The sequence below is a fragment of the Mixophyes fleayi genome, chromosome 9 (assembly GCF_038048845.1).
Source record: "Mixophyes fleayi isolate aMixFle1 chromosome 9, aMixFle1.hap1, whole genome shotgun sequence".
Lineage (NCBI taxonomy): Eukaryota > Metazoa > Chordata > Amphibia > Anura > Limnodynastidae > Mixophyes > Mixophyes fleayi.
Genome location: NC_134410.1, coordinates 24,976,975 through 25,001,770, shown reverse-complemented (window position 1 = coordinate 25,001,770; position 24,796 = coordinate 24,976,975). Strand labels below are relative to the sequence as shown.

The following is a 24,796-nucleotide window of genomic DNA, read 5'->3' as shown; positions in this document are numbered from 1 at the left end:
GGTTTTCTTGTTTACTCTTGTCCAAACTTAGCAACTATTTTGTGGCTTATCAGACTCATGTGACACCCATGATGGAGCCTTTTGGTTATATTACTAGTACTTAAAGTCCAGTCAGCAGCTTGTTATCTCATTTTGAAACTAAATACTGATGAATACATAGATACAGAGAGTTCTCTATAACATTAGTTGTTTATGCAGTTCAACAACTAATTGAAGAAAGGTGTTACAGGATATGGTGAAGTATTGCAAACTGGTTGAACAAAGGTAACTAGGAGTTTCTGCCAGCAGTTGGATGAACAAGTTGTTTTTACAAAAAGGATAATAGGATTATTTAGAGAGGTTGGCGTCATAGGTAAATAAAGGCATTCAGCCCAGTGCTTTGGTCTTAGACATCTAAAATTATTATAACTTCAGTAAAGAATACATTCTTCGTTACAACATGCATACCAATGGACATCATCCATGCAACTAACTGTAAACTATATGTTTGTAATTGGTTTGTAAAAGGTTTTGAACTCAGAACATGCTCATTATGGGCATGATTCATCTTCAAATGTAATTCATGCTGTGTGCCGTATCTTGCATGAAATTGCTCTGGCCATGCTCAGAAACCGACTTTATGTCAGTGAATGCAAGTGCATTCAATTCAAGTCTAAATGCAACTGACACTTCTGGCTGTCTATAATTTGAAGGGTGGAATTGGGGAGGGAAGAGACGTATGCACGTAGGCAATGTACTATAAGGGCATGCTGAGGTCGAGCGCACGCATATTCATCCAATTGAAGCTTGGGGAATCTCTGAGGGACGTGATATTTAGCTGTATCACTTGCACCAGCTACAGGGCAGGTGTAAGTGCTGACTGATAGTGATTGCGGATGCGTATGTATGCCAGAACATGTGGTTGCAAGTAAGAAACTGTAGAAATGCATTTTATGTACAGTGCGCATTAAGGACACCGTGATATATATATTTCGTGAAAAAAAGCAAACTTTTTTTAATATGTATTTTTATTAATAATTATAATATTAAGATTTGTTAATGTATGTAATATCCCCCCCCCCCCCCCATGCATTCTGACTGTTCTGTCTGTGTGCATGCGGCGAGTACCATATAACCAGAGTGTACTTATACCCGTATTCAAATGGAAACGTTTGTTGAGATCCTCCTATACGGACGTACATACATACATGCAATTTCCGTTTGATTTTATAAAAGCAACTTGTGTTCAATTTGCATTCCAAGATGAATGAGTCCCAATAATTCTTACCGCCTTACTCCATACAGACTGACCTTCCCATACTCTGTTATAGTCTATTCCTGTGGGTGTATGTGTGTGTACATCTGTATCATTATTTCAGTATACAGTTTTTGAAATAAAAAGAAAACAAACTTGTGTATTGTATATTGTCTAATATCCTTATAATTTAGAGCATTTGACACAATACCCTATAAATATTTCACCAATTTATTTTATTCTGCAGACTTGGCGTTCAGTAATGGAGAGAAGTGGAAGGAGCTGACTAACACTGACTAATTTCGGGATGGGGAAACGTAGTATTGAGGAGCGGATAAAGGAGGAAGCAGAATATGTGATTGAATTGCTGAGAAAAACGAATGGTAATGTAACTGAAGACATAATGGACCTTATATACTAATAAGGTGTGATAATGATGGTGACTGGTCCTCGTAATGAGATATGTTATATCTTAAATTGAAAATGTCACTTTTAGAAACAAATTGAATATGAACTTTATTTCATAATAGTACTTTTATACCACAATCTTCTGAAACCAGACTAACAGAAGCTTAATATTTGTGTTCTGTGCCTAGCCCCATCCAATTCAAAATTGCTCACACATGGACAGGTAAAAGTCAGCTGACTGGTGCACTCTGTGGGCTAAAAGTGACTGACATGTGGCACGTGGATCTTTAACAATGGTTTTGTTGAGATGCTCTGTGGAAACACACAGCGGAGTTAATGAAAACTGGGACAATGTCCTGGGACATCCTCTCCTAGAGAATTCACTAATACATTATACCGACCAATACAGGTGTCGCTTATCACAACAGATTAACGCCAGTACTGAATGTCCCACTACCTATCAGACAGTGTTATTACTTTCAGAATACTTGTGTAACTCCATTGTGTTATGTGTGATATTAATGTAGTAGTATAACAGTGTCCTGTATTTTGTGGCACCAGTTATGTATTGCAGAATCTACTGCCTCAGGACATCTTTGGTTATTTCAGACTCTATGGGCCTGAGTCATTAAGGAGAGCAAGGGGAAAAAAAGGAGTAAATTTGATCCAGGACAAACCAAATTACAATGCAAAGTGTGCAAATTAGCTTGTTATTTTGTACATAAAGAAAATACTAGCTTTTCTGTCATGTAGCACAAATACACGTGATAACTTTATTTTTACATTGAAATTTAAAGTTGATCTAAGACATGCCCTACTTCAACTATAAATCTATCACCACATTTTATATTTACCTCTCCCTCAAATGCAACATGGTTTTGTCAATGTGCAAAGTTGTTCTTTTTTTTGCTTTGCTCCTCTTAATGACTCAGGCTCTATGTTTCACTATGTTATATTGGAGGCTTATTGGAAAAAGTGCAAGTTTGAAAGAAGTGGACATTTGGTCATCAACATAAGCTGGCACAATTATGGCCACCAGACCATCTCTCATTAAAATCCACATGTTATAATTCCACAATGTGTTGCTGTTATTTCCCAGGAGATGAGAATCATGCATTGGGGAAATCACACTCTCTCCTGGGAAATGTTCCCTGTAGCGGCATTATCTATGTCTCTTATGCTCTCTCAATCCAACCACTTGCACTTATTGGGACTTTGCCTTAATATCTATCTTCTAGGTTATTAATCACACACATATCACCAGTAGAATATCCTCACTCAATAGCCTAGGGTCGCTACTTGCAGCTTAAGATGATTTAGTGGTTTGGGACTTGGAGCATTATCAGGCGTTTTGGGATTTGCTGCTGGGTGGTCCACAGGTGGCAGCCCTCTGCTCTGCTCCATGGTGTGACAAGCTGGTGCCAAATTGGTAAGATGGAGGCCAGGATCAGGTACACCGACTTTGGAGCACCAACAAGCAAGATGAAATGAGCATCAGGACAAGCCATGTCAGCAACAAGCTAGGAGCCAATCACAGTACAGAACCTGAAGCCTGAAGAGGAATCACAACAATCCAGCTCTGGAATACAGGGATAAGTCACATGGAGCCACATGGAGTCACTGAGCATGCTGGAGTACAGGTAAGTGAGCCTAACACTCTGGCACTGAGCAGTGTTTATATAGGCTATCTAATTCAAACTAGGAGAGCTTAGTGACATCAGTGGTCAACTGAACTCAAGTACAAGTTCCCCGATCAACTTCACACATGCTGCAATAGCAGAGCAGGGCCGTGTGGGGACAGGGATCTGACACTGGGCACTAGAACCTGCATGGAGGACAGAGGGAGCACACTGGATACTGGGTCTGGTAGGTGACAGCTGACATGTGACAGTACCCCCCTCTTAAGTGTGGTCTGTCGACAACCAATAAAGGGATTTTTAGGAAACTTTTTATGAAAAATTTTGAAAAGATGAGGAGCATGAAATTCCGAGGCCTTGGCCCAAGAATGCTTCTCAGCATCATAACCTTTTCAATCCACAGGGAATTTCATATTACTTTTGTAAGTTAGGGAGTCCAGAATTTGATTTATTTTACATTCTTACTGTGGTACAATAATAGAGACTGGATGAGAACTGGTAGAAGAGAAGCGGTTAATAATCAAAGGTTTTGATAGGAAAATATGAAATATGTTTGTAATATGTAAAGAGGCAGACAAATTCAAAATGAGGGCAACTGGGTTAATTATATGTATGATTTTAAAGATCCGATATAGCAAGGAGCACATTTCATGCTTGGAACCTGGAGGTGAAAATTCCAAGTGGACAACCACACTGGACAAATTTGGATACCACTCACCGTATTTTATCAGTGGAGGTTTGTAACGGTAAGAGATTTAAAGTTCTCCTTGACCTTGATCCAGATACCAGAAAACTTTTGTAGAAGTGTATGGACTCCAGATGTTGGAATAGAAGAAAGCATGAGAGGAAGAGGATGGCAACCATATTGAATAAAGCAAGGAGACATGGCGGTAGCCTTGAGAAAGTGATTGTTATGGCCAAATTTGGCCCAGGGCATTAAGTCTACCCATTCACCCTGTTTGGCCACAATAAATATATTCAAAAAGGTCTTGAGATCCTGATTAAACCTCTTAGTCTGACCGTTAGATTGTGGCTGATATGTGGTTTAAAAGTTGAGCTTGATATTGCAGAGGGCCTGCTAAAACGTACATACAAACTGCACACCTTGATCAGATACAATTTCCTGAAAACAACCGTGCTGTGGAAAATCTCTTAAAAAATACATCAGCTAGTGTGGAGGTGGATGGAAGGCCACAGAGGTACAAAATTGGCTCCTTTAGAACAATGATCTATCAAGATGCACATGGTCTTGAATCCGATGCATGGAGGTAGATTTGTGCCGAAATCCATAGATATATGGGCTCAGGGTCTTTCAGGAACAGCCAAAAGAAGCAAAGGACCAAAAGGACTGTACCAAGAAAATTTGGGGTGAAAAGAGTGAGAAATAGACTACACAATGCCATTCTTAGAACCCTGCCAATAAGTATGCATAAAACTGAAATGAGAAAACAATAGAGATCATGTCACTTGGCTAGGATTTAAGCAGTGGGCTGTTTGAAGATCAAGGAGGACTTTATGGTCTGTATAGATGGTGACTGGGAGGTGGCCCTCTAAAAAATATGTTTCTACTCCTTCAGAGCCAAGTTTCTGTGGGTTGTAGTTTTGCAAAAGAGAAAAATCCAAGGATGAAACTTCTTTGAAGTAGCTCACTGAGAATTGAGTGAACCCCAATGGATGACACATCAACCTCTAGGTAGAAAGCGAGGGTGTTTTCAGTTTGTTTGAGAATGGGAACAGAAAGAAAAGACTACTTTGGAGGATGCCTCTGGACAGGGCTGCCAAGACGAATTCAGGGCCCCGGTAAAACAACTTCATGGGGCCCCCCCTTATAGTTAAGAATGTAAAAAATGTTTGCGCCGCTGCACAGGTGCTAGGGGGTGTGTTCATGAAATTAGGGGTGTGGCTTTACATCATTGGGCGTGCCCAGGCCACCCTCCTACAGAAAGAAAACCTGCATTGTTGTGTACACCATTGAACGGTCACCAAAAATTGGGATTGGCCCACTAGAATCACAACATTTCACAGACTCTCCTGCTCTCTCCTACCTGTTCTTGTCATTTTCACCACCTGTGACTGCAGGTTTCTTTAGTTGCAGCTTGTCTGGATCCTGGAATGTTGGGGGCCCTATTTGGGAAAAAAAAAATGGGTACATTTAGAAAATTACAGCCAGCCCTGGCGTTAAATCAATAGCACCCATGATTAATAATTAGGCTTTCCTCCAGCCCCAACATTAAAATTATAGTATTCACATTTAACAAATAAACCTATTTCCCTCCCTCCAAACAGCCCCAGCAATAAATTAATAGTATTTACATTTCAGAAATATACCTATTTCCCGCAACCATCACTGGCATTAAATAATTCATAGACACATTTAATAAAGAGACCACATTCTCCCCAAACTCACCCCCACATACAGTAGCCCCCAAACCACCCCATCTTAAATTAAAAGTCCCCACTATTAAATTGCCCCACCATTACCCCACAAACAAAATTGAAATCGCTGCAAATCGTGAGAGATGAATAGCGATTTTGAAAATCAGACTAAAAATCGCTACTTAATACATATGGCAATTTTGCACTTAAAATAGTCGGTTGTCTCTTGCGATTTGCGGCTATTTTAAATTGCTGAAAAAAAATCGGAGCTTGACTCATTTACCCCTTACAGCTATTATGTTTTTGCTGCTTTGTGTTTTGTTTCTGCTCCGTCTCAGAACCCCATTTCAGATTTTGCTGAAAATCAGCAGTATCTTTGTATGGCCCCCAAAAAACAACTGTGATGCAGGATAAGTCAGGTGGATATCCTTGATGATGAGAAGAACACTTAGGGGTATATTTGCTAAACTACGGGTTTGAAAAAGTGGAGATGTTGCTTATAGCAACCAATCATATTCTAGCTGTCATTTTGTGGACTGCACTAAATGAATGAATGCTAGAATCTGATTGGTTGCCATAGGCAACATTTCCACTCTTTCAAACCCGCAGATTACTAAATATACCCCTTAGACTATGAATGCAAAGATACTGCAACATATGAATAAGATCTACAAAATCTGGTAGGCAGGGAGAATATCCCAATATTGAGAGGTACCATATTATTTATTTGGATTTTATTTGTTTTTCATATTTTAAAATTGTTTTAGAAGTAATCCAATATACGCCTCCTCTTTTTCTGTATTAATCCCACATATGTGAGAGTTCTGGGGGTAAATGTATCAAGCTGAGAGTTTTCCGGCGGGTTTGAAAAACCAAACAGATTCTAGCTATCATTTATTTAGCACATTCTACAAAATGACAGCTAGAATCTGATTGGTTGCTATAGGCAACATCTCCACTTTTCAAACCCACCGGATAACTCTCAGCTTGATACATTTACCCCCTGGAGTCTTCATCTGGAATCTTTTATATGAATGGAGAATGATGTTTTCTGAATGTCCCATTTCATCTGCAATAGAGTAAGCAGATTTACCTAAGGCGGTTTCCTCCGAAGTTTTGTTACCACAAGTGGTGATAGATTTATTTCTGGTTTGATTTGAAAGTAACCGCAGTCACAAAGGAGCTGTGGTGTCATGACGACACCTTTTTTACACATCACTGGTTTAATTTGCTTTTTAATTTTGTATATAATTACACTTGTGCTCTCATTTATTCAGTCTAGAAATACTACAGTGAATATATTTGTTTTCTTCTTATATTGCATATTTGCTATACATGACATTTTAGGAGGATAATACTCTTCCACAAGAAAAAGTCACAAGAAGACAAAGAAGACAAAGATTGATATGGATTTTTATCACAATATATAATTTTTTGGCCTAGAGACACTGGGCCTGATTCATTAACTAAAGTAAAGCAAACAAAATGTGTAACTTTGAACCTTGGCAAAACCATTTTGCATTGGAGGGGGAGGTAAATTTAAAATGTTATCACAGATTTAAAGTTGGGGTAGGGCATGTCCTAGATCAACTTTATTTTTCAGTGTAAAAATAAAGCTATCAAATATTTGTTTGCTACGTGAAAAAGCAATCATGACAATCAGCTATTTTCTGATTCACACCTACGATTAACTATACAACAAGATACCAGCTGATGCCAGTGTTCAAAACTGAATGGTGTGAGAACTCTGGCAAAGGTGGAGAATGCCAGAGGTGGCTGAAGAGACACAACCAACTTTGTCACAGATCTTCATGAACGAGTAGAGTGCAATTGTGCAAAAGAGGTTGTTGCGATACCAGAGGTGCAAAGCTTAGGCAAGATCATGGCTGACAACAGGGAAATGATAAATGCCACTTTCCCAGAAGTAGCTGAAATTGAATTGAGCATTGGCTCTACAGGCCTCCCCACCATATTTAAGTGGATTGGCAATGTAAAGATGGGATGGTGGCACAAGCGCAGACAGTGCTCTGGTCGGATCTGGAGAAGGAGCCCTCTTGTTTCTTGTTCCTACCCACAAGTTGATGAGCGGAGTCCATGGCCCGTATATACTATCACAGGTTGCTTTTAAATTGTGGATTCCTTATTGCCATTCAAAGTTTGCACTTACAGAGGCGTGGACTAGAATGGTTTCCTGGTGTTTACCAGGGACCCCCACAAAGAGGTTTGGGCTTTGCGACTGGGTGGTCCCAGGTCAAGGCCCTTTGCCCACTGGCGTGACAAGCTAGTGTCAAATCGATAAGAAGAAGATGCGTCAACAAGCTTGGACTTGGTACACGGTCGTACTATGGAGCACCAAGACAGAAGACGAAAGAAGTGTCTGGACAAGTCATGTCAGTAACAAACTAGGAACCAATCACAGCACAGCATCTGAAGCCTAAAGAGGAATCTCAACAACCTGGGTCTAGGACACAAGAATCAGCCACAAAGAGTTATAGGGAATGTTCAAGTACAGGTAAGTGAACCTAATACTCTGACACTGAACAGTGCACAGAGCAGGGATTATATAGGCTGTCTAATTAAAATTAGGTAGGTTTAATGATGTCAGTGGCCACATGACCGCAAGTACAAGTTCCTCGATGCCATGGGCTCACTGCTATAGCAGAACAAGCGGTGGCAGTGAGCGGAAGCTTAGAATTGGCGCTCTAACTTGCAAGATGAAGGGCAGAGGGAGCACACTGGATAGTGGGTCTTGCTGTAGACAGCTGGACATCGTGTCTGGCGCATGACAATCAGCTGTTCTCTGACACCTATAATTTACTATATAACAAGATCCCAACTTTCACAAAGCTTCCACGTAACTCAAATAAAGCTTATTCTGATGCCACCTACCAGGATTTTAGGTCAACTTTTGTAAGTAAATTTCTGACTGCAGACATTCATGTGTCTACTGGGATATATCCTAATATAAGTTTTGAGTTTTTCTCCACTCTTCCCCAAGCTTATCTCCATCACTTAACTTCAACCTTCTGTTATGGCAACCAGTGCAGCATAAACTTTTAGAACTTTTTGTAGAAGAGGTCTTCACCTTTAGCAGCCGCCCTTTCCCGTAGAGACTAGTTATGCTCACAGTTACTCGGATGCCCCCAGGACTTACACTCAGTATAGTACAGGTTTATGTTCACACTGCAGCGCACAGGTACAGGAGGTAATACACGGAGTAGAGACAGGCCAGAGATCTGCGGACTGGACAGAGCACAGGTGGAGACGTCAGGTATAAGCTGGGTCAGGGCCACAGGCAAAGGTTCAGAGTCTGGGTGCAGGCAGGAGGTCATACATAGAAAAGGCAATCCAAGGTTCAAACACCAATAAAGCACAGGAGCAGGTAGCATACTGGAACAGAACACTATAACCGGCAGTGAGGCTCAGTCCTCACTGCCTTAAATAGTACCAAGGGCCAATGTGGGCAAAGCCCTGCAAGTGCTCCAGAGCTAGCATAATTAGTTACTGGCCTGGCGGCCAATGAAAGAGAAGAGTGCCCAGGAGGTTTTAAACTAATCAGCCTTTAACTGGCTGAGCCCTAACAGCCCTGCCCACGTGCTCCCGACTGTTTGACAGCTGGCCGGGCGCGATGGCAGGGAGCCTGAAGCGTCCCGGTTGTTGCCTAGGCAACCGGGAAGAAGGAACCGGAAGTGACGCCCCAGAAGTGACGCCTTCCTCATTAAAGATCATTCACTGACCTTCTCTCTATCTCACTCTGTCCCCTGAAGTGGTATCACTTGTAACCCATTAATGTTCATCTCCTACTTCAGTGCCAAGCCTAAAGTGGCATTACACCTGGGCGAGGAGATCAAGGGCATTAATAGTGTGCGTGTAGTCAGATACACTCTTCCTTTCACACACTACCCAGTTGAAACAGAGCTAATGGCTCAGTTCATGTTCTCCAGCATCCAAAGCCCATACTCTGCAACCTGTCATCTTTCCTTCCACTATCAAATTATCAATCTATGGCATTTTGCTTGATTCAATTACCCTACTCACATCATAACACAATCACAGTCATACACAGCCCTGACCTCACAAACTCAGTCACATGATGGAAATGTCTGGAAATAGTTTGGGGTGTACTCAGCACCAGGCTATGAACCCCTTATGTATCAATTGGTATAATTGTTACCCAATATAGTTCGGGGAGGTGCTCCAGTACTGTTTAGGAACATTAATACATAGAAGAGAAAAGGAGGAATAGTACTGAAAGGAGCACTCTTTTAATCAGATAATAGGATTTTTTTATCATTTGTATACATTAAAATGAACAACCTTTATTGGTAAATTTAAAATTAATAAGCGAAATATTAAAATACGAAATATGATACAAATTGACCTGAATATTACATCAGTTAAAAAAGGTAGAAAACTACCACGTTGGCCTGTTGCTATGTATATCCCTCTTATTACTTAGTAGAGTGTATTCATGATATGTAATAACTCGGGGTAATTATAAGAAGGGCTGTGGTAAACCTTATTATTTTGAATCCACCAGGAGGCAGGCTTGTGTCCGCCTACTGAATAGACTTAGCTAGTCCACATATATCCTTATTACCACTCTCTAACCGTTATTACTATTATAAGGGGTGAGGTAATAATAAATCTAATGATTCATGAGTGAGGAAAGTGATCTCTGTCAGGGTATCACTACTCACTGATTATGAGGGTAAAAACTGATGTACTATATACATAGTCTAAGGAAGGTCCACTGGTTAATGTGTTCACCAGTTTATAGAGCCCCTTGGTTCTAGACTGACTGTATAGATTGTTGTAATTCACCCTGATATCTTCTGTTTGGTGTATTATAGCGCTAGATTATCTGGCTAAATACATCGCTAACTATTGGCAGTGAGTCTTGGACTGCTAAACCCTAAGTTTCATTTCATGAATATAAGAGATTATGATATTATAAAACACAGCTACTCTTAATTATTAGCTAGTGAGGACATAGCACACAGGCTCAGCGTGAACGCCGACGCGCGTTTCGCTTATGAGCTTTTGCCTCGTTAAAGCTCATAAGCGAAACGCGCGTCGGCGTTCACGCTGAGCCTGTGTGCTATGTCCTCACTAGCTAATAATTAAGAGTAGCTGTGTTTTATAATATCATAATCTCTTATATTCATGAAATGAAACTTAGGGTTTAGCAGTCCAAGACTCACTGCCAATAGTTAGCGATGTATTTAGCCAGATAATCTAGCGCTATAATACACCAAACAGAAGATATCAGGGTGAATTACAACAATCTATACAGTCAGTCTAGAACCAAGGGGCTCTATAAACTGGTGAACACATTAACCAGTGGACCTTCCTTAGACTATGTATATAGTACATCAGTTTTTACCCTCATAATCAGTGAGTAGTGATACCCTGACAGAGATCACTTTCCTCACTCATGAATCATTAGATTTATTATTACCTCACCCCTTATAATAGTAATAACGGTTAGAGAGTGGTAATAAGGATATATGTGGACTAGCTAAGTCTATTCAGTAGGCGGACACAAGCCTGCCTCCTGGTGGATTCAAAATAATAAGGTTTACCACAGCCCTTCTTATAATTACCCCGAGTTATTACATATCATGAATACACTCTACTAAGTAATAAGAGGGATATACATAGCAACAGGCCAACGTGGTAGTTTTCTACCTTTTTTAACTGATGTAATATTCAGGTCAATTTGTATCATATTTCGTATTTTAATATTTCGCTTATTAATTTTAAATTTACCAATAAAGGTTGTTCATTTTAATGTATACAAATGATAAAAAAATCCTATTATCTGATTAAAAGAGTGCTCCTTTCAGTACTATTCCTCCTTTTCTCTTCTATGTATTAATGATGGAAATGTCGTTGCCCCTGCAAATATTGGGATGAGTGCACGCTGAAATGCTGCTGTGCTGATGTTAACATTCTAATGATCTGACTGGCTATGAATACATAAAGTAATTAGACAGTAATATGAATATTAAATTATTTAGTAATATGTATACTGGTCATCATACCCAGAAGTGGGAGAAACTGCAGCAAGTTGTTTTGCACAGGTCTTGACTGTGATATAAGCTGAGCCAATAAGATGGTGAAGCGATGAGCTTCAGAGAGCCAAAGCACTGAGATCCACACAGGTGTTGTTGTGCTGAAACAGGATCAATGATGAGCGATGCTCTGCGGTGATAATGCTGGAAAGCAATGAGCTGCACAGGTAATGCTGAGAAGAGATGAGCTGCACAGGGAATTGCTAAGAAGCAGTGAGCAGCACAGGTATTGCTGATTAGCGATGAGCTGCACAGGTAATGCTGGGTAGCGATTAGTTGCACAGGAAATGCTGAGTAGTGATGAGCTGCACAGGTATTGCTGAGTAGCGATGAGCTGCACAGGTATTGCTGAGTAGCAATGAGCTGCATAGGTATTGTTGAGAAGTGGTGAGCAGCACAGGTATTGCTGAGTAGCGATGAGCTGCACAGGTATTGCTGAGTAGCGATGAGCTGCACAGGTAATGCTGAAAAGCGATGAGCTGCACAGGTATTGCTGAGTAGCAATGAGCTGCACAGGTATTGTTGAGAAGTGGTGAGCAGCACAGGTATTGCTGAGTAGCGATGAGCTGCACAGGTATTGCTGAGTAGTGATGAGCTGCACAGGTATTGCTCAGTAGCGATGAGCTGCACAGGTAATGCTGAGAAGCGATGAGCTGCACAGGTATTGCTGAGTAGCGATGAGCTGCACAGGTATTGCTGAGTAGCAATGAGCTGCACAGGTATTGTTGAGAAGTGGTGAGCTGCACAGGTATTGCTGAGTAGCGATGAGCTGCACAGGTAATTGCTGAGTAGCGATGAGCTGCACAGGTATTGTTGAGAAGTGGTGAGCTGCACAGGTATTGCTGAGTAGCGATGAGCTGCACAGGTATTGCTGAGTAGCGATGAGCTGCACAGTAACGCTGAGTAGCAATGAGCTGCGCCATCCACGATGTCAGGAACAACAGGAGTCAGAGGGGATGCTTCCTATCAGGTAGAGAGACCTGATGATCTGACACCCATTAAATGGAGGAGGGGCCTTATAAAGGGATCTGGCTACAGATGATCCAATCACTGCAGTGCAGAGGTTTTGAAGGTTCCCAGGGTAGCGCATACACAGACCACTGGGCAAGATGGCGTCCGATGATAGAGCAGCGCCAGGCTGAACAGCAGATAGCGGTAACCAAGGAAAACGAAAGCACACAATGAACAACACGGAGCTAGCCTGGTGAGATGCGTGATATGGGACCTGTCCATTGCACAGGAATCAGCAGCATGCTACCCCCAGAGTATGCCAGGACATACACTGTGCAATGTAATTCTTTCTCTTTGCACTAAACACAGCATTTTAGAGCTCATTTAGTGTCGGATGTTTTCTTCAATTTTTTTACTCTATAAGATACACATTTCCGTACTGTGCAACAAATAATGTGTATACATATGTCCGTATATACATTTTATTGTGTGTATAGTGAAATTGTCTCGCTTGCGAATGGGTGCAGACAAACACAATCTGAGTACAGTAAGGGCGTGCTTGCATAATTATGACACAGTTGGACCGCCTTTTAGGAGATGTATCTCTTGTGTAATGAGACGCAATGATAATGCTTGCTATTCACAGCTTCTGATTGGCTGATTTTGTACTTCTGCTCTCTCGCTTATAGTAATTAAATCATTAGCATTGTGTCAGGCGCTCTTCGGAGCCAATGCTTGTCTTGTCTGTGGTGGGTTAGTAGCTGTAACGAACACTGCTAAGAAAGATGAATTCCTGGTGCTAACCTAGATTGGTGCTGTCAGACCAGAGGTGTGGAGTCTAACAAGCTCCCTGGTGTTCACTAAGAAGCGCCGCAAGATGGGATGGACTTCGCTGCCAGGTACTCTCAAGTCATGGTCCTCTGAGCTGCCTCCAGGCATAACACAGTGCTGGGGGAATACAGGATAGGAGTCCTATGGAAGGTTAGATGGTGGAAACTGTTACACAGACAGTCAGCGCAGTACCGTCTCAGAATCCAATGGGAAGGTCAGACGAAGCCGGGAGCTGGTACACAGTCAGGCAGAGGAAGTGCAGGATCAGGCTGGAGGTAAAAGGGAAGCCAAAAGGGTCGCAGGATACAAGGCACGGGGGAGTCAGACAAGTATAGCACTTGTTGCTCTGACACTGCTACAGTGTCTGAGCGGTTTTAAATAGGGAGGATTTTGAAATCGCACTGGTCATTTGACAGCCGACATGCGGAAGTGCCGAGTGCACACTAACTGTGGCAATGATCAATGCTGGAACGAGGATCAGGTAAGAGATCATGACCCTAGGCAACAAAGCAGCAGCTTCGCCCAGCTCTGGTGGTCGTTTGACCACGTTATCTGTGCGCTGGATGCTCAATCTGTCTTGTTACCTGGATTACTCTTTGACCTCTGGCTGTATGGACTTTTCAATAGTTTGTGATACTCTCTTGTGCACCTTCGTAGTGTTATTTCAACCTGTCCACCAGTTATCTATGTGCCAGCTATCTGCTGGATTCATCACTTAGTGCCCTCTGGCCTTTCTTATCTATCCAATGAGATCTCTCCATGCACTCTAGCCATTATCAATACTCATCTCCTATATCCCCGCTCAGAGCCGACACATAAGTGTTTGAAGGTGTGGCAGGCCTGCGCTGCTTAAGATATGGTTGCTCAGAGCTAGATACTAGGGGCCTGATTCATTAAGGATCTTAACTTAAGAAACTTCTTATTTCAGTCTCCTGGACAAAACCATGTTACAATGCAAGGGGTGCAAATTAGTATTCTGTTTTGCACATAAGTTAAATACTACCTACTGAACTTCTACCTCGGCCCATTACTATTACAGCCATTGATGGCAATAGTATTGTCAATGGGACCATTCTTCATCAGACCAAACCTATTACTCTCCAAGTAGGAGCTCTACATTTTGAGACAATCTCCCTTCTTATTGTCTCCCAGGTTACAAGTCCAAATATTCTGGGCCTTCCCTGGCTCCAACGGCATTCTCCTCATATCCATTGGACTTCCTCTCATATCTTGGACTGGGGCTCCTCTTGCCATTCCCGCTGTCTTATCCACGTCAAACCCTTGCTGAGCACATCAACCCATCCTGCTGATTCTGGTACACTTCTGCCTCTGGCACCTTTTTCCGATAAAACCCGCTCTGAGATTTTGCCTCCTTATCGTGTTTGGAATTGCCCTATTGATCTCCAACAGCTTAAAATACCTCCCAGAGGTCGGATATACCCACTTGCTATACCAGAGACCCAAGCAATGGCTTACTATGTCAAGGAGAATCTCTAGCGCGCCTTTATTCGCCTCTCTACTTGTCCAGGAGGTGCAGGATTCTTCTTTGTGAAAAAGGACGGGTCTCTATGTCCGTGTATAGATTACAGAGGCTTGAATTCCATCATAGTCAAGAATCGGTATCCTATTCCCCTTGTGACCGAACTTTTTGACTGCATAAAAGGTGCGCAGATTTTTACCAAGTTAGATCTCTGAGGGGCCTACAATTTTATCTGCATTCGTAAAGGTGACGAATGGTAGACCGCATTTAACACCTGAGATGGCCACTATGAATACCTTGTGATGCCCTTCTGGCTGTGTAATACCCCAGCAGTATTTAAAAGCTTCATCAACGAGATCTTCAGAGATTTGCAACTGTTTTGCAAGCTTGAGAAATCTTCTTTTGAGACAGCTCAAACGACCTTCCTGGGACACATCGTGTCAGTCTCTGTCTTACAAATGGATCCTGATAAGGTTTGTGCCATTCTGGAGTGGCCTCTTCCAACTGGCCTCAAAGCCATTCAGCGGTTTCTGGGGTTTGCCAACTATTACTGTCAATTTATACGAGGATATTCCACCCTTGTAGCCCTTATCGTGGCATTTACTCGGAAGGGAGCAGAAACCAAAACTGGAAGCTATTGAATCTTTTAACATTCTCAAATAATCTTTCTCTACAGCCCCTATCCTCAGACAGCCTAATCTCTCTCTACCTTTCCTTAGTGAGGTTGATGACTCTACCGTGGGAGTAGGAAAGGTACTCTAACAGTGTTTCCCGCCGGAGAAGAAGTCCCATCCCTGTGCCTTCTTTTCTCAATTTTTTTTACCTCCAAACAGCCAAGTCTAACCTCCCTTGCTTGAGTCCCTGGTGACCACCTCTCTCATCGTTAGAATCCACACCTCTGGGGAGGTAATACCAATGTGATCCAACTGTACAGGCATTCCTCTAACCCTAACTCAGTGACAGAGGCAAAGTCTTGGAGTATCGGGTCATTTCGTTCCCAAAGGGGAGAGGACCAGGCTAGAGTTTGACCCGAGAGCAGAGAGATAATAAATGCGACCTTCGCTCTTTCAGTGGGGAAATTCTCAGGAAGTAATTCAAATTGAATGGAACACTGATTCATAAAACCATGGAAGGTTTTCGGGTTTCTGTCGTACTTGGCGAGAGCGGGAACTCACAAAGTGGAAGCAGGTGTAGGAGCAGCCACAGAAGGTTCGGCTACAGCCAGGGGAGGAGGAGGATTAGCCAAAATATTTTGTAGTGCATCTAATCGAGTAGAGAAGCCTTGAAGATATTGCACCAACTGAACCTGGGTAACATATTGTCGGTCCACTCTGCTCAAGAGATGTTGGAGCATTTCCTTGGACGACAGTTCTACTGTAGAATCCATGTGGCCAGATCTTCCTGTTCATGCTATTGTAGTTTATAATTGTAAATATCCTACAGCATAGGAAACAAGTTACAGTTAAAGTCCATCAGTGTTTTGGTATTTTGCTTCTATCATACTAAATAGCTAATGTTATAATAAAAAAAAATAGATGGATTAATAAAAATACTCCATGTTTATGTAATAAAATATAAATGTAATAAAATATACATATAACATCTGTCCATGAATTTCTTGGCCTTTTACCTCTTAATTTATGTAATTTTTTCTATCTGCTGTTTATGTTTTAGGTTCCCCGATAGATCCAAAACATCATTTACACTACTCTGTGTGTAATGTCATGTGCTCTGTCATGTTTGGGAAGCGGTTCGATTACCAAGATGAAGAATACCAAAATCTTATCCATTGTCTCCTGGACAGCTTCAGAATCATGAGTAATCCTTGGGGTCTAGTACGTATTCCCTCAATATCAAAAAGGAAATATTACATGTTTAACATGGAAAACAAAGTGTCAGATTAATCACTCAAAATATTAAATGTAATACACCCTAACCTTTGTGGTTCATACCACAAGGTAACAACAAGTCATGGGTGGATGATGGTGGTGGTGTTGATGCAGGAGGGTTGACAGTGACTGTGTTGGGAGAAGGTTATGGTAGTACCAGTGGGGGCAATGGAAGATGTTCACATGTATATGTGCAGTCATTTGGTATATGACTCATTGCAAATGGTATTGAAGGGAAAGTATGTCTTTTGGCAGATGACACAAAGATATGCCACAGGGTAGACACACCAGGTGGGGTAAAACAAATGATTGATAATCTAGGTAGACTAAAAGAATGGTCAAGAGTGGAAACTACAGTTTTATGGATCTAGGAGTCACTATTTCAGGTGACTTAAAGGCAGGTAAGCAATGTAACAAAGCAACGAGAAAGGCAAGTCAGATGCTTGGTTGCATAGGGAGAGGAATCAGTAGCAGAAAGAAGGAAGTAATGCCACTCTATAGGTCATTGGTACTACTTTATCTAGAATACTGTGTTCAGTTCTGGAGGCCATATATAAATACATTGGAGACTATACAAAAAAGGGTAACTAAAATGGTGCATTGTCTACAGCACAAAACTTACCTGGAAAGACTAAAAAAGATCTGGCCAAAAAATGGATCCCGACCGTGAACCTTCCGCAAAGGACATGCTGCAACATCTGGTAGCAAGAGTTGAGTAGCAAGACGCCACTTAGGTTCAGTTACTCCAATGACTTCAAGGGGGCACTCTGCTCTTTCATTGCCAACAGTAACAGTAATTAATTATGCAAACGCTGGGCTTGCAGGGCTTTGCCCTGATTGGTCCTTTGTACTATTTAAGGCAGTGAGGACTGAGCCTCACTGCCGGTTACAGTGTTCTGTTTCAGTATTGCTGCCTGCTTCTGTGCTGTGTTGGTGTTTAACCTTAGATTGCTTTCCCATGTATGACCTCTGCCCGTTCCTGGACTCTGAATCTTTGCCTGTGACCCTGACCTTCTGCCTGTACCCAGACTCCGAACCTTGGCCTGTGGCCCTGACCCAGGTAGTACCTAATGTTCCCACCTGTGCTCAGTCCAGTCCTCAGATCTGTGGCCTGTCCCTACTCCATGTATTACCTCCTGTACCTGTGCGCTGCCGTGTGAACATAAACTTGTACTACACTGAGTGTAAGTCTTGGGGGCATCCGAGTACCTGTGAGCATAACCAGTCTCTACGGGAAAGGCGGCTGCTATAGGTGAAGACCTCTTCTGCTTATGTTCTACAAATTTATGCCGTACTGGTTGCCATAACAGATACTATACAAAGAAGGGCAACTAAAATGGTGCATGGTCTACAGCACCAAACTTAACTGGAAAGAAAAAAAGATCTTAATATGTATAGTTTGGAGCAGAGGAAGGAAAGGAGGAACATGATAGAAACTTTCAAATATATCAAGGGTTTTAACAAGGTACAGGAGGGAAACATTTTTCAAAGGAAGAGAAGTACTAGAACACGAGGACATACACTGAGACTGGAGGGAAGTAGGTTCAGAGGAAATGTGAGGAAAAATTACTTCACAGAAAGGGTAGCGGATAAGTGGAATAGCCTCCCATCAGAGGTGGTACAGACTAATACATTAAGCAATTTAACATGCTTGGGATAGACATAAGGATATCCTTACCAATAACTAAGGATCAAATAGGGTTTGAGTTTACAATAGACTAGAAAATAGGCAGACTAGATGGGCCAAGTGGTTGTTAGCTGCTGTCAAATTCTATGTTTCTATGACTCAGTTTATCTAAATGTATGAGTTTCTGTATTGTTCTCTCAGATGTACAACATCTACCCGGGGTTTATGAAGTATATACCAGGACCTCATAAGCAACTGATGAAGAATTATACATTTATAACAGACCTTATCAGGAAAAGAGTGGAGAACAATATCAAGTCTTTGGACAGTGATAACCCCAGGGATTATATAGACTGTTTCCTGATCAAAATGGAAAAGGTACCAACATCCTGTTTATAGATGTCACTCCACACAACCTCTCCAATCTCATTACAATTAGCATACCAATATTAACTATCAGAACACATTTCTTAACCCCAGTATGATACATGTTCTTAAAACTTGCATGTTTTAGCCTAAAAGCTCACTAACTTCAAATTTTTAAACATTTAGAAAAGAGCTGTGTGATGATTATAGAATTGTGTGTAACTAGAAATGTGCAATTGAATTGAGCACCTCACTAACAATGTACTACCCATTAATAGAGACATAAGAGACTAGATTGAAACAGGACATCACTAGGTTGTCAGGATGTGAGACTGTCCAGATATAGGGAGATGGCAGTTTTCCCTGCTATCGCTCAGAGCATGTAACATAAGGAAACAGATCAGTCAGTGATTAAGATGCACTCACACCTGCCTGCTGCCATTCCTGAGCAAGCCCGGCACTGGTGGGAGTGGGCTCACTCACAATTTTGTCTAAGAACACAGCTATGAATAAAGAATGGTACCAAAACATCCTCCAAGAGCAACTTCTCCCAACCATCCAAGAACAGTTTGGTGACGAAGCACCTTGCCATAAGGCTAAAGTGATAACTAAGTGGTTCGGGGATCAAAACATCAAAATTTTGGACCCATGGCCAGAAAACTTCCCAGACTTTAATCCCATTGAGAACTTGGGGTCAATCTTCAAGAGTCGGGTGGACAAACAAAAATCCACAAATTCTGACAAACTCCAAGCATTGATTAGGCGAGAATGGGCGGTCATCAGTATGTATGTGGCCCAGAATTAGATTGACAGCATGCCAGGGCGAATTGCAGAGGTCTTCAGAAAGAAGGGTCAACACTGCAAATACTGACTCTTTGCATAAACTTAATGTAATTGTCAATAACAGCCTTTGACACTTGCGAAATGCTTGTAAGTTTGCTTCAGTATACCATAGCAACATATGACAAAAAGGTCTAAAAACACTGAAGCAGAAACTTTTGTGTAATCCTCAAAACTTTTGGCCATGACTGTATTTTTACACCATGACTTGAGTAGTCACAAAAGATAAGCCTGCTAACAGGCATATCTGGAGATGCGTCTCACTGATAATATGCTACAACTCCAGGGACCATATCCCACTTTTTATGCGCATGCCCTTACTGAATATTCCAGCAGACTTTTATGCCCAAATTCATAATTATACATTCCTTAAGGTAAAAATTATTATGGCGAAAATGAAAAAACTTGTGGTTCTTCCTAATTTTTTACACTACATAAAATCAGGTCCTTGGTGTTAATATCTATTAGAGGTGCTGACCGATGTAGGCCATGTACAGTAAGGACATGTTCACACAGATGCAGCCAATTCAAGTCCTGTCTTAGTTGTAAGTCTTGTTTCCAGCCATATCTTTTACACCATCTACAGGACAGGTGTAAATGCCGGCTGATAGTGATGACCGACACGGAAATTACAGGTATGTGTATCAGTAGCTATCATAGAACAAATTAAAATATACTATATAAATGCATTGAATGTACAGTACGCATTGAAATCATCTTTATTTATGTAAATAATGTAACAATTTTAAAAAATAAAATAAATAAATGATGTTTTATAATGAATTTTTACAATTACTATACTATTGCCAGTTGTTATATTAATATATGATAAGATAAACGTTTTAGACGTTCTGTCTCTTCTCTATATCCTCACTTTTCCCAAAATCCAAATTCTTACTTCAGGAACAGAAAAAAAGTGCCACCTACTATCATCATAATACCTTGGTAATGAGCATCATGATGTTGCTAATTGGTTCGACTGAAACAGTGAGCAATACACTGGGTTACCTCTTTTTACTTCTCATGAAACATCCCAATGTTGCAGGTAAGTGGAGATGTACTTTTATTATACAAACAGTGTCTATTCCGTTTTCAAAGGATTGTGCATAAAAGAATGAGTGTCTTGAAAGATTGTTACTTAATATTCTGTGTCCACAGAGAAGGTCAACAAAGAGATAGATGATGTCATTGGTCATCGTCCTCCGAATTACGAGGACAGACATAAGATGCCTTATACTGAAGCTTTTATACATGAGGTTCAGAGATTTGCTGATGTAGTCCCAATGAGTCTTCCACACGAGCTGACCAAGGACACCCAGATCCGTAATTACACATTCCGTAAGGTAAAAATTATTTTGGATTATTGAATGCTGAAAAGTAAACAATAAAAAAATGCTAAAAACTACTAATTTTCCCCATGAAAGCTGGTTGGAACACAGTTCAGATGGCTGCGGCTCACTGGAGTAAGCAGGAGCGTGGTCTTGTATGCAAGCTGAGTCTGTACACTGTTCAGATGGCTGCGGCTCACTGGAGTAAGCAGAAGAGTGGTCTGGTATGCGAGCCGAGTTGGTACACTGTTCAGATGGTTGTGGTATACTGGAGCAAGCAGGAGAGTAGTCGGTAAAACAAGCCAAGTCTGTACACTGTTCAGAGCGGAGGTCTCATGGAGGATTAAAACAGTAACCGAAGCAGAGACGTCAAAGCAGACAGCCACAGAAAGCTCCGGGAACACAAGGGCTGAGTCAGGAGGATTAACCTGTTGATCTGACACAGGTATGATGTCAGATCCTCCCTTTATTTCATATTCCCCGCCACAAGGTCACATGATGTTCCAATGGGGAATCACATGAACTCCTCATTGAAAACCAGGCTAGCGACCGACAGGTGCTGGAAAGAAGGCAGGTGAACGCTCTTACAGGTACAAAATCTGATTCCACAAGTGGTCCATGTTGGGGGGAATTTTTGGGAATGGAATTTAAATAAGAAAAGATTTGCATGAAATTTACATTCATGTAAACAAGAACTGTGGATAATCAGGGATATAGAAATCTCAGTTTTAAGATGATTAGGTCGATATATCAAAGACCAAAAAACCCTATGACTGTCGAAAATCTTTTTCTTTTCTCTCTCTTTGCCCAATACAACAAGGGCTTACCAACAATAACACTGCTATCTTCATTATAATTATAATTGTAGATATTCCAGAGTGGGTGCCGTATGTAAAAAAATATTTAACTGGGAATGGGAGCAGAAATTATGAGATATTTTGAGACAAGTATGTTGGTGCAGGTTTTATTATGGATTTGAAACAGTGGAGCAGCAGTAAATTTTGAGAGGAAATTTAGTCTAGATATTGCACTCTAAATAGATTGTAAGGGTGGAAGTCTGGTTAGGGGAAGAGTAGTAAAGGAGGATTTTCCAATAGTCAATTAAGAAGTTAATGAATATGTGAATTAAAGGTTTCGCAGTGTCTTGTTGTGTTAGCAACAGAAATAGAGATATCAGGTAGGTAGCTTTTGTTGGCTTGTGAAATATTATTAGCTCGGTTTTTGAGAAACTGAGTTTGAGGTAGTGAAAAGATATCCAAGATGAAATGTAAGACAGACATTTAATAAACAGAACCAACCAGAGACGGTTGATACTGTTGGTATCACCTGCTTAGAGATGATACTAAAATCCAAAGAAACGTATTCATTTTCCAAGAGCAGTGGTATATATAGTAAAGAGCAGAGGACCGAGTCTTGTGGTACTTCAACTGATGCAGTAAGTAGGGAGGAGTTGCATCCAGACAAACAAATACTGAAGGAATTCTTTGATAACTAGGAGAGAGAATGTAGAATTTGTAAGAGAAGTGAGGGGTCAACAGTGTCAAATACAGCAGAGAAGTCCAGGAGATTAAGAAGCGAGCAATGTCCTTCAGATTTTTCAGGTATCAAATAATTGACCAACTTAGTCAGAGCAGCATCTGCGGAGTGTTAGGAATGAAAGCCACAATCAAACGTGAGGAGAATGTAGGCAAGTCTCTCATTAAGTTTGGAGTAATATGATAGATAGCTTGGGTGAGAATGCATTTTTTCAGAATAGGAGTAAAACATACTTATTAGTTGCAAATAAATAGTTATCAGTGTCTCACTGGTGATACATAAGAGCTGACATTCCTGTCCTTGGGTATAATCACTCTCACTCTCGATCTCTACACTGTCCTTTTTAGCAGCTTTCCTAATCTCCAAAGAGCATGTCAGCCTCCACTTCACTTGAGTGTTCCTTAACTCTTTGACTAGGCATAGGGACATCACACACGTTGGACACCTGGGTCTTATCCTGGTGCTCAGACTCCTTGGCTTCACCATCTTACTCACTAAACAAATTGACTTAACAGTTTCAGGCTTTGTGCACGGTCGGTCCCAACATGCCTGTAAATGTACTCAATAACATTGCAGGTTTAGATGGCTCTCACTAGTCTCCCATTCAGCTCGTGATTTTTTTTACTATCAGTACTCAGCTCAGCATGTGTTTGCTTGACTGCTAGGCAAGGTCAAGGCTATGAAAATGTGCTTGAACTTGAACTCCAATCAGTCATTAGTGAACCTTGAATAGACTCCCCAGAGCTTTGTTTGATTAAGACATCAAACTACTTGCACCTCTCTCGTCTTCTAAATGGTGCATAGCCCAGGTTATACATGTCTGAGGTTCTCCATGATTCCAGTGTCTAACCAGGCAAAAATAAGAAAAAAGATTGTATGATAAGAGTATAAGACACCTGTGTATTACTGGTAAGTCTATGTATATCATCTTTTGTCCTCCCCTTTTCATTTGTTTTCAGGCAAGAGAAGTTGTCCTGGCATGAGCCTGGCGCTTATGGAAATTTTCTTGTTTGTGACCACAATGCTGCAAAACTTTACCATCAAGTCACTGGTCTCCCCTGAAGATATCTCCATTGATCCAGTGGGAGTGGGACTTGCACATATCCCTCCCAACTATGAGTTTTGCCTTTTACCACGTTCTCAAGAGTAAAAGGATTAAGGAATGATTTTGTATAAATCTGAGACTGTGATTTGTACTTAGTGGAGTTATCTTGACAGGAGCCAATAAGGAAGTAGATTTTCATTTACCTAGGCCAGAGGTGGGCCACACTGGTTTATTGTGTTCTGTGGCTTGCAGAAAATAACACCAGTGAATGGGTTAATGGATAATAATTTAATATTGACACCTAGGGCTAGATTTACTAAGCTGCGGGTTTGAAAAAGTGGGGATGTTGCCTATAGCAACCAATCAGATTCTAGCTTTCATTTATTTAGTGCCTTCTGCAAAATGACAGCTAGAATCTGATTGGTTGCTATAGGCAACATCCCCACTTTTTCAAACCCGCAGCTTAGTAAATCTAGCCCCTAGACTTTGCCAGAGAGAACAATTATGATATTTCAATGACCACAAAATACGTATTCTTTTTATGTTTATGAAAGTCTCAAGCCTGCTAAGGCATGTGTGAAAATGATGTAATTGTAGAGGAGACCAATGGGATAATATGAGGGGAGGATTAGATAAAAGTAGGGTTGCTGGTTTTTAGTGTTTATTGTTTGGGGAGTTTATTATTCATGTTGTTCCACATGCAAAACATCAGTGTTGGGTTAAGGAAACATATATCAGAAACTGATTTTTATTTTATTTTTATATTGCTTTAGTTGTTATAGCAGCGAGTTATATAAACATAAACAATATAAATTGCCAAAAAATTTAACCAATAAATGTATAAATAAATAACAATAGAAGTCAATTTTACTAAATAACACTGTAAACCTGTTTCATTTGAATAAAGTTGTGCTTTAAATTACAAAATCTCCAGTACCGTTATGTGCTTAAATAGTATAAGGGGAGCGGATGATAGGTGACGGGAAGGGAAGGGAACAAGAAGACATGGGAAGGGTAGTATACGAGCGGGTATAGCTTGTAATTGTAATGATATTTAAAGAAAATTATGCAGTCGGAAAGTGCTACTTTGGAGATGGAAAAAAGGGTATAGGGATGCTGCCACTGCCCTAGTTAGAGAGGTTGCCTCCAACTCTCAATAGATTAAAACTTA

At 41.0% G+C, this 24,796-nt stretch overlaps 2 protein-coding genes across 4 annotated transcripts in view; both read left to right on the top strand.

Annotated features, from left to right (window-relative positions):
• Positions 1-24,796, top strand: part of LOC142102264 (cytochrome P450 2F2-like) — a 164,945-nt gene that overhangs the window by 18,695 nt on the left and 121,454 nt on the right. The gene's annotated exons all lie outside the window — the stretch shown is intronic.
• On the top strand, positions 1,542-23,730 carry LOC142101403 (cytochrome P450 2F2-like). Its single transcript, XM_075185865.1, has 7 exons — positions 1,542-1,617; positions 16,669-16,829; positions 18,712-18,888; positions 20,620-20,761; positions 20,875-21,059; positions 21,586-21,634; positions 23,540-23,730. The coding sequence occupies exons 1-7, from the start codon at positions 1,542-1,544 to the stop codon at positions 23,728-23,730; spliced, it is 981 nt and encodes a 326-aa protein (XP_075041966.1).

Excerpts from the sequence above, each read along its gene's own strand:
- LOC142101403 (XM_075185865.1), top strand. The coding sequence starts at position 1,542 with ATGGGGAAACGTAGTATTGAGGAGCGGATAAAGGAGGAAGCAGAATAT. Across the intron at positions 1,618-16,668 it reads ATTGCTGAGAAAAACGAATG|GTTCCCCGATAGATCCAAAA; the intron begins GTAATGTAACTG and ends TTTATGTTTTAG. Across the intron at positions 21,635-23,539 it reads GCAGGTGAACGCTCTTACAG|GCAAGAGAAGTTGTCCTGGC; the intron begins GTACAAAATCTG and ends ATTTGTTTTCAG.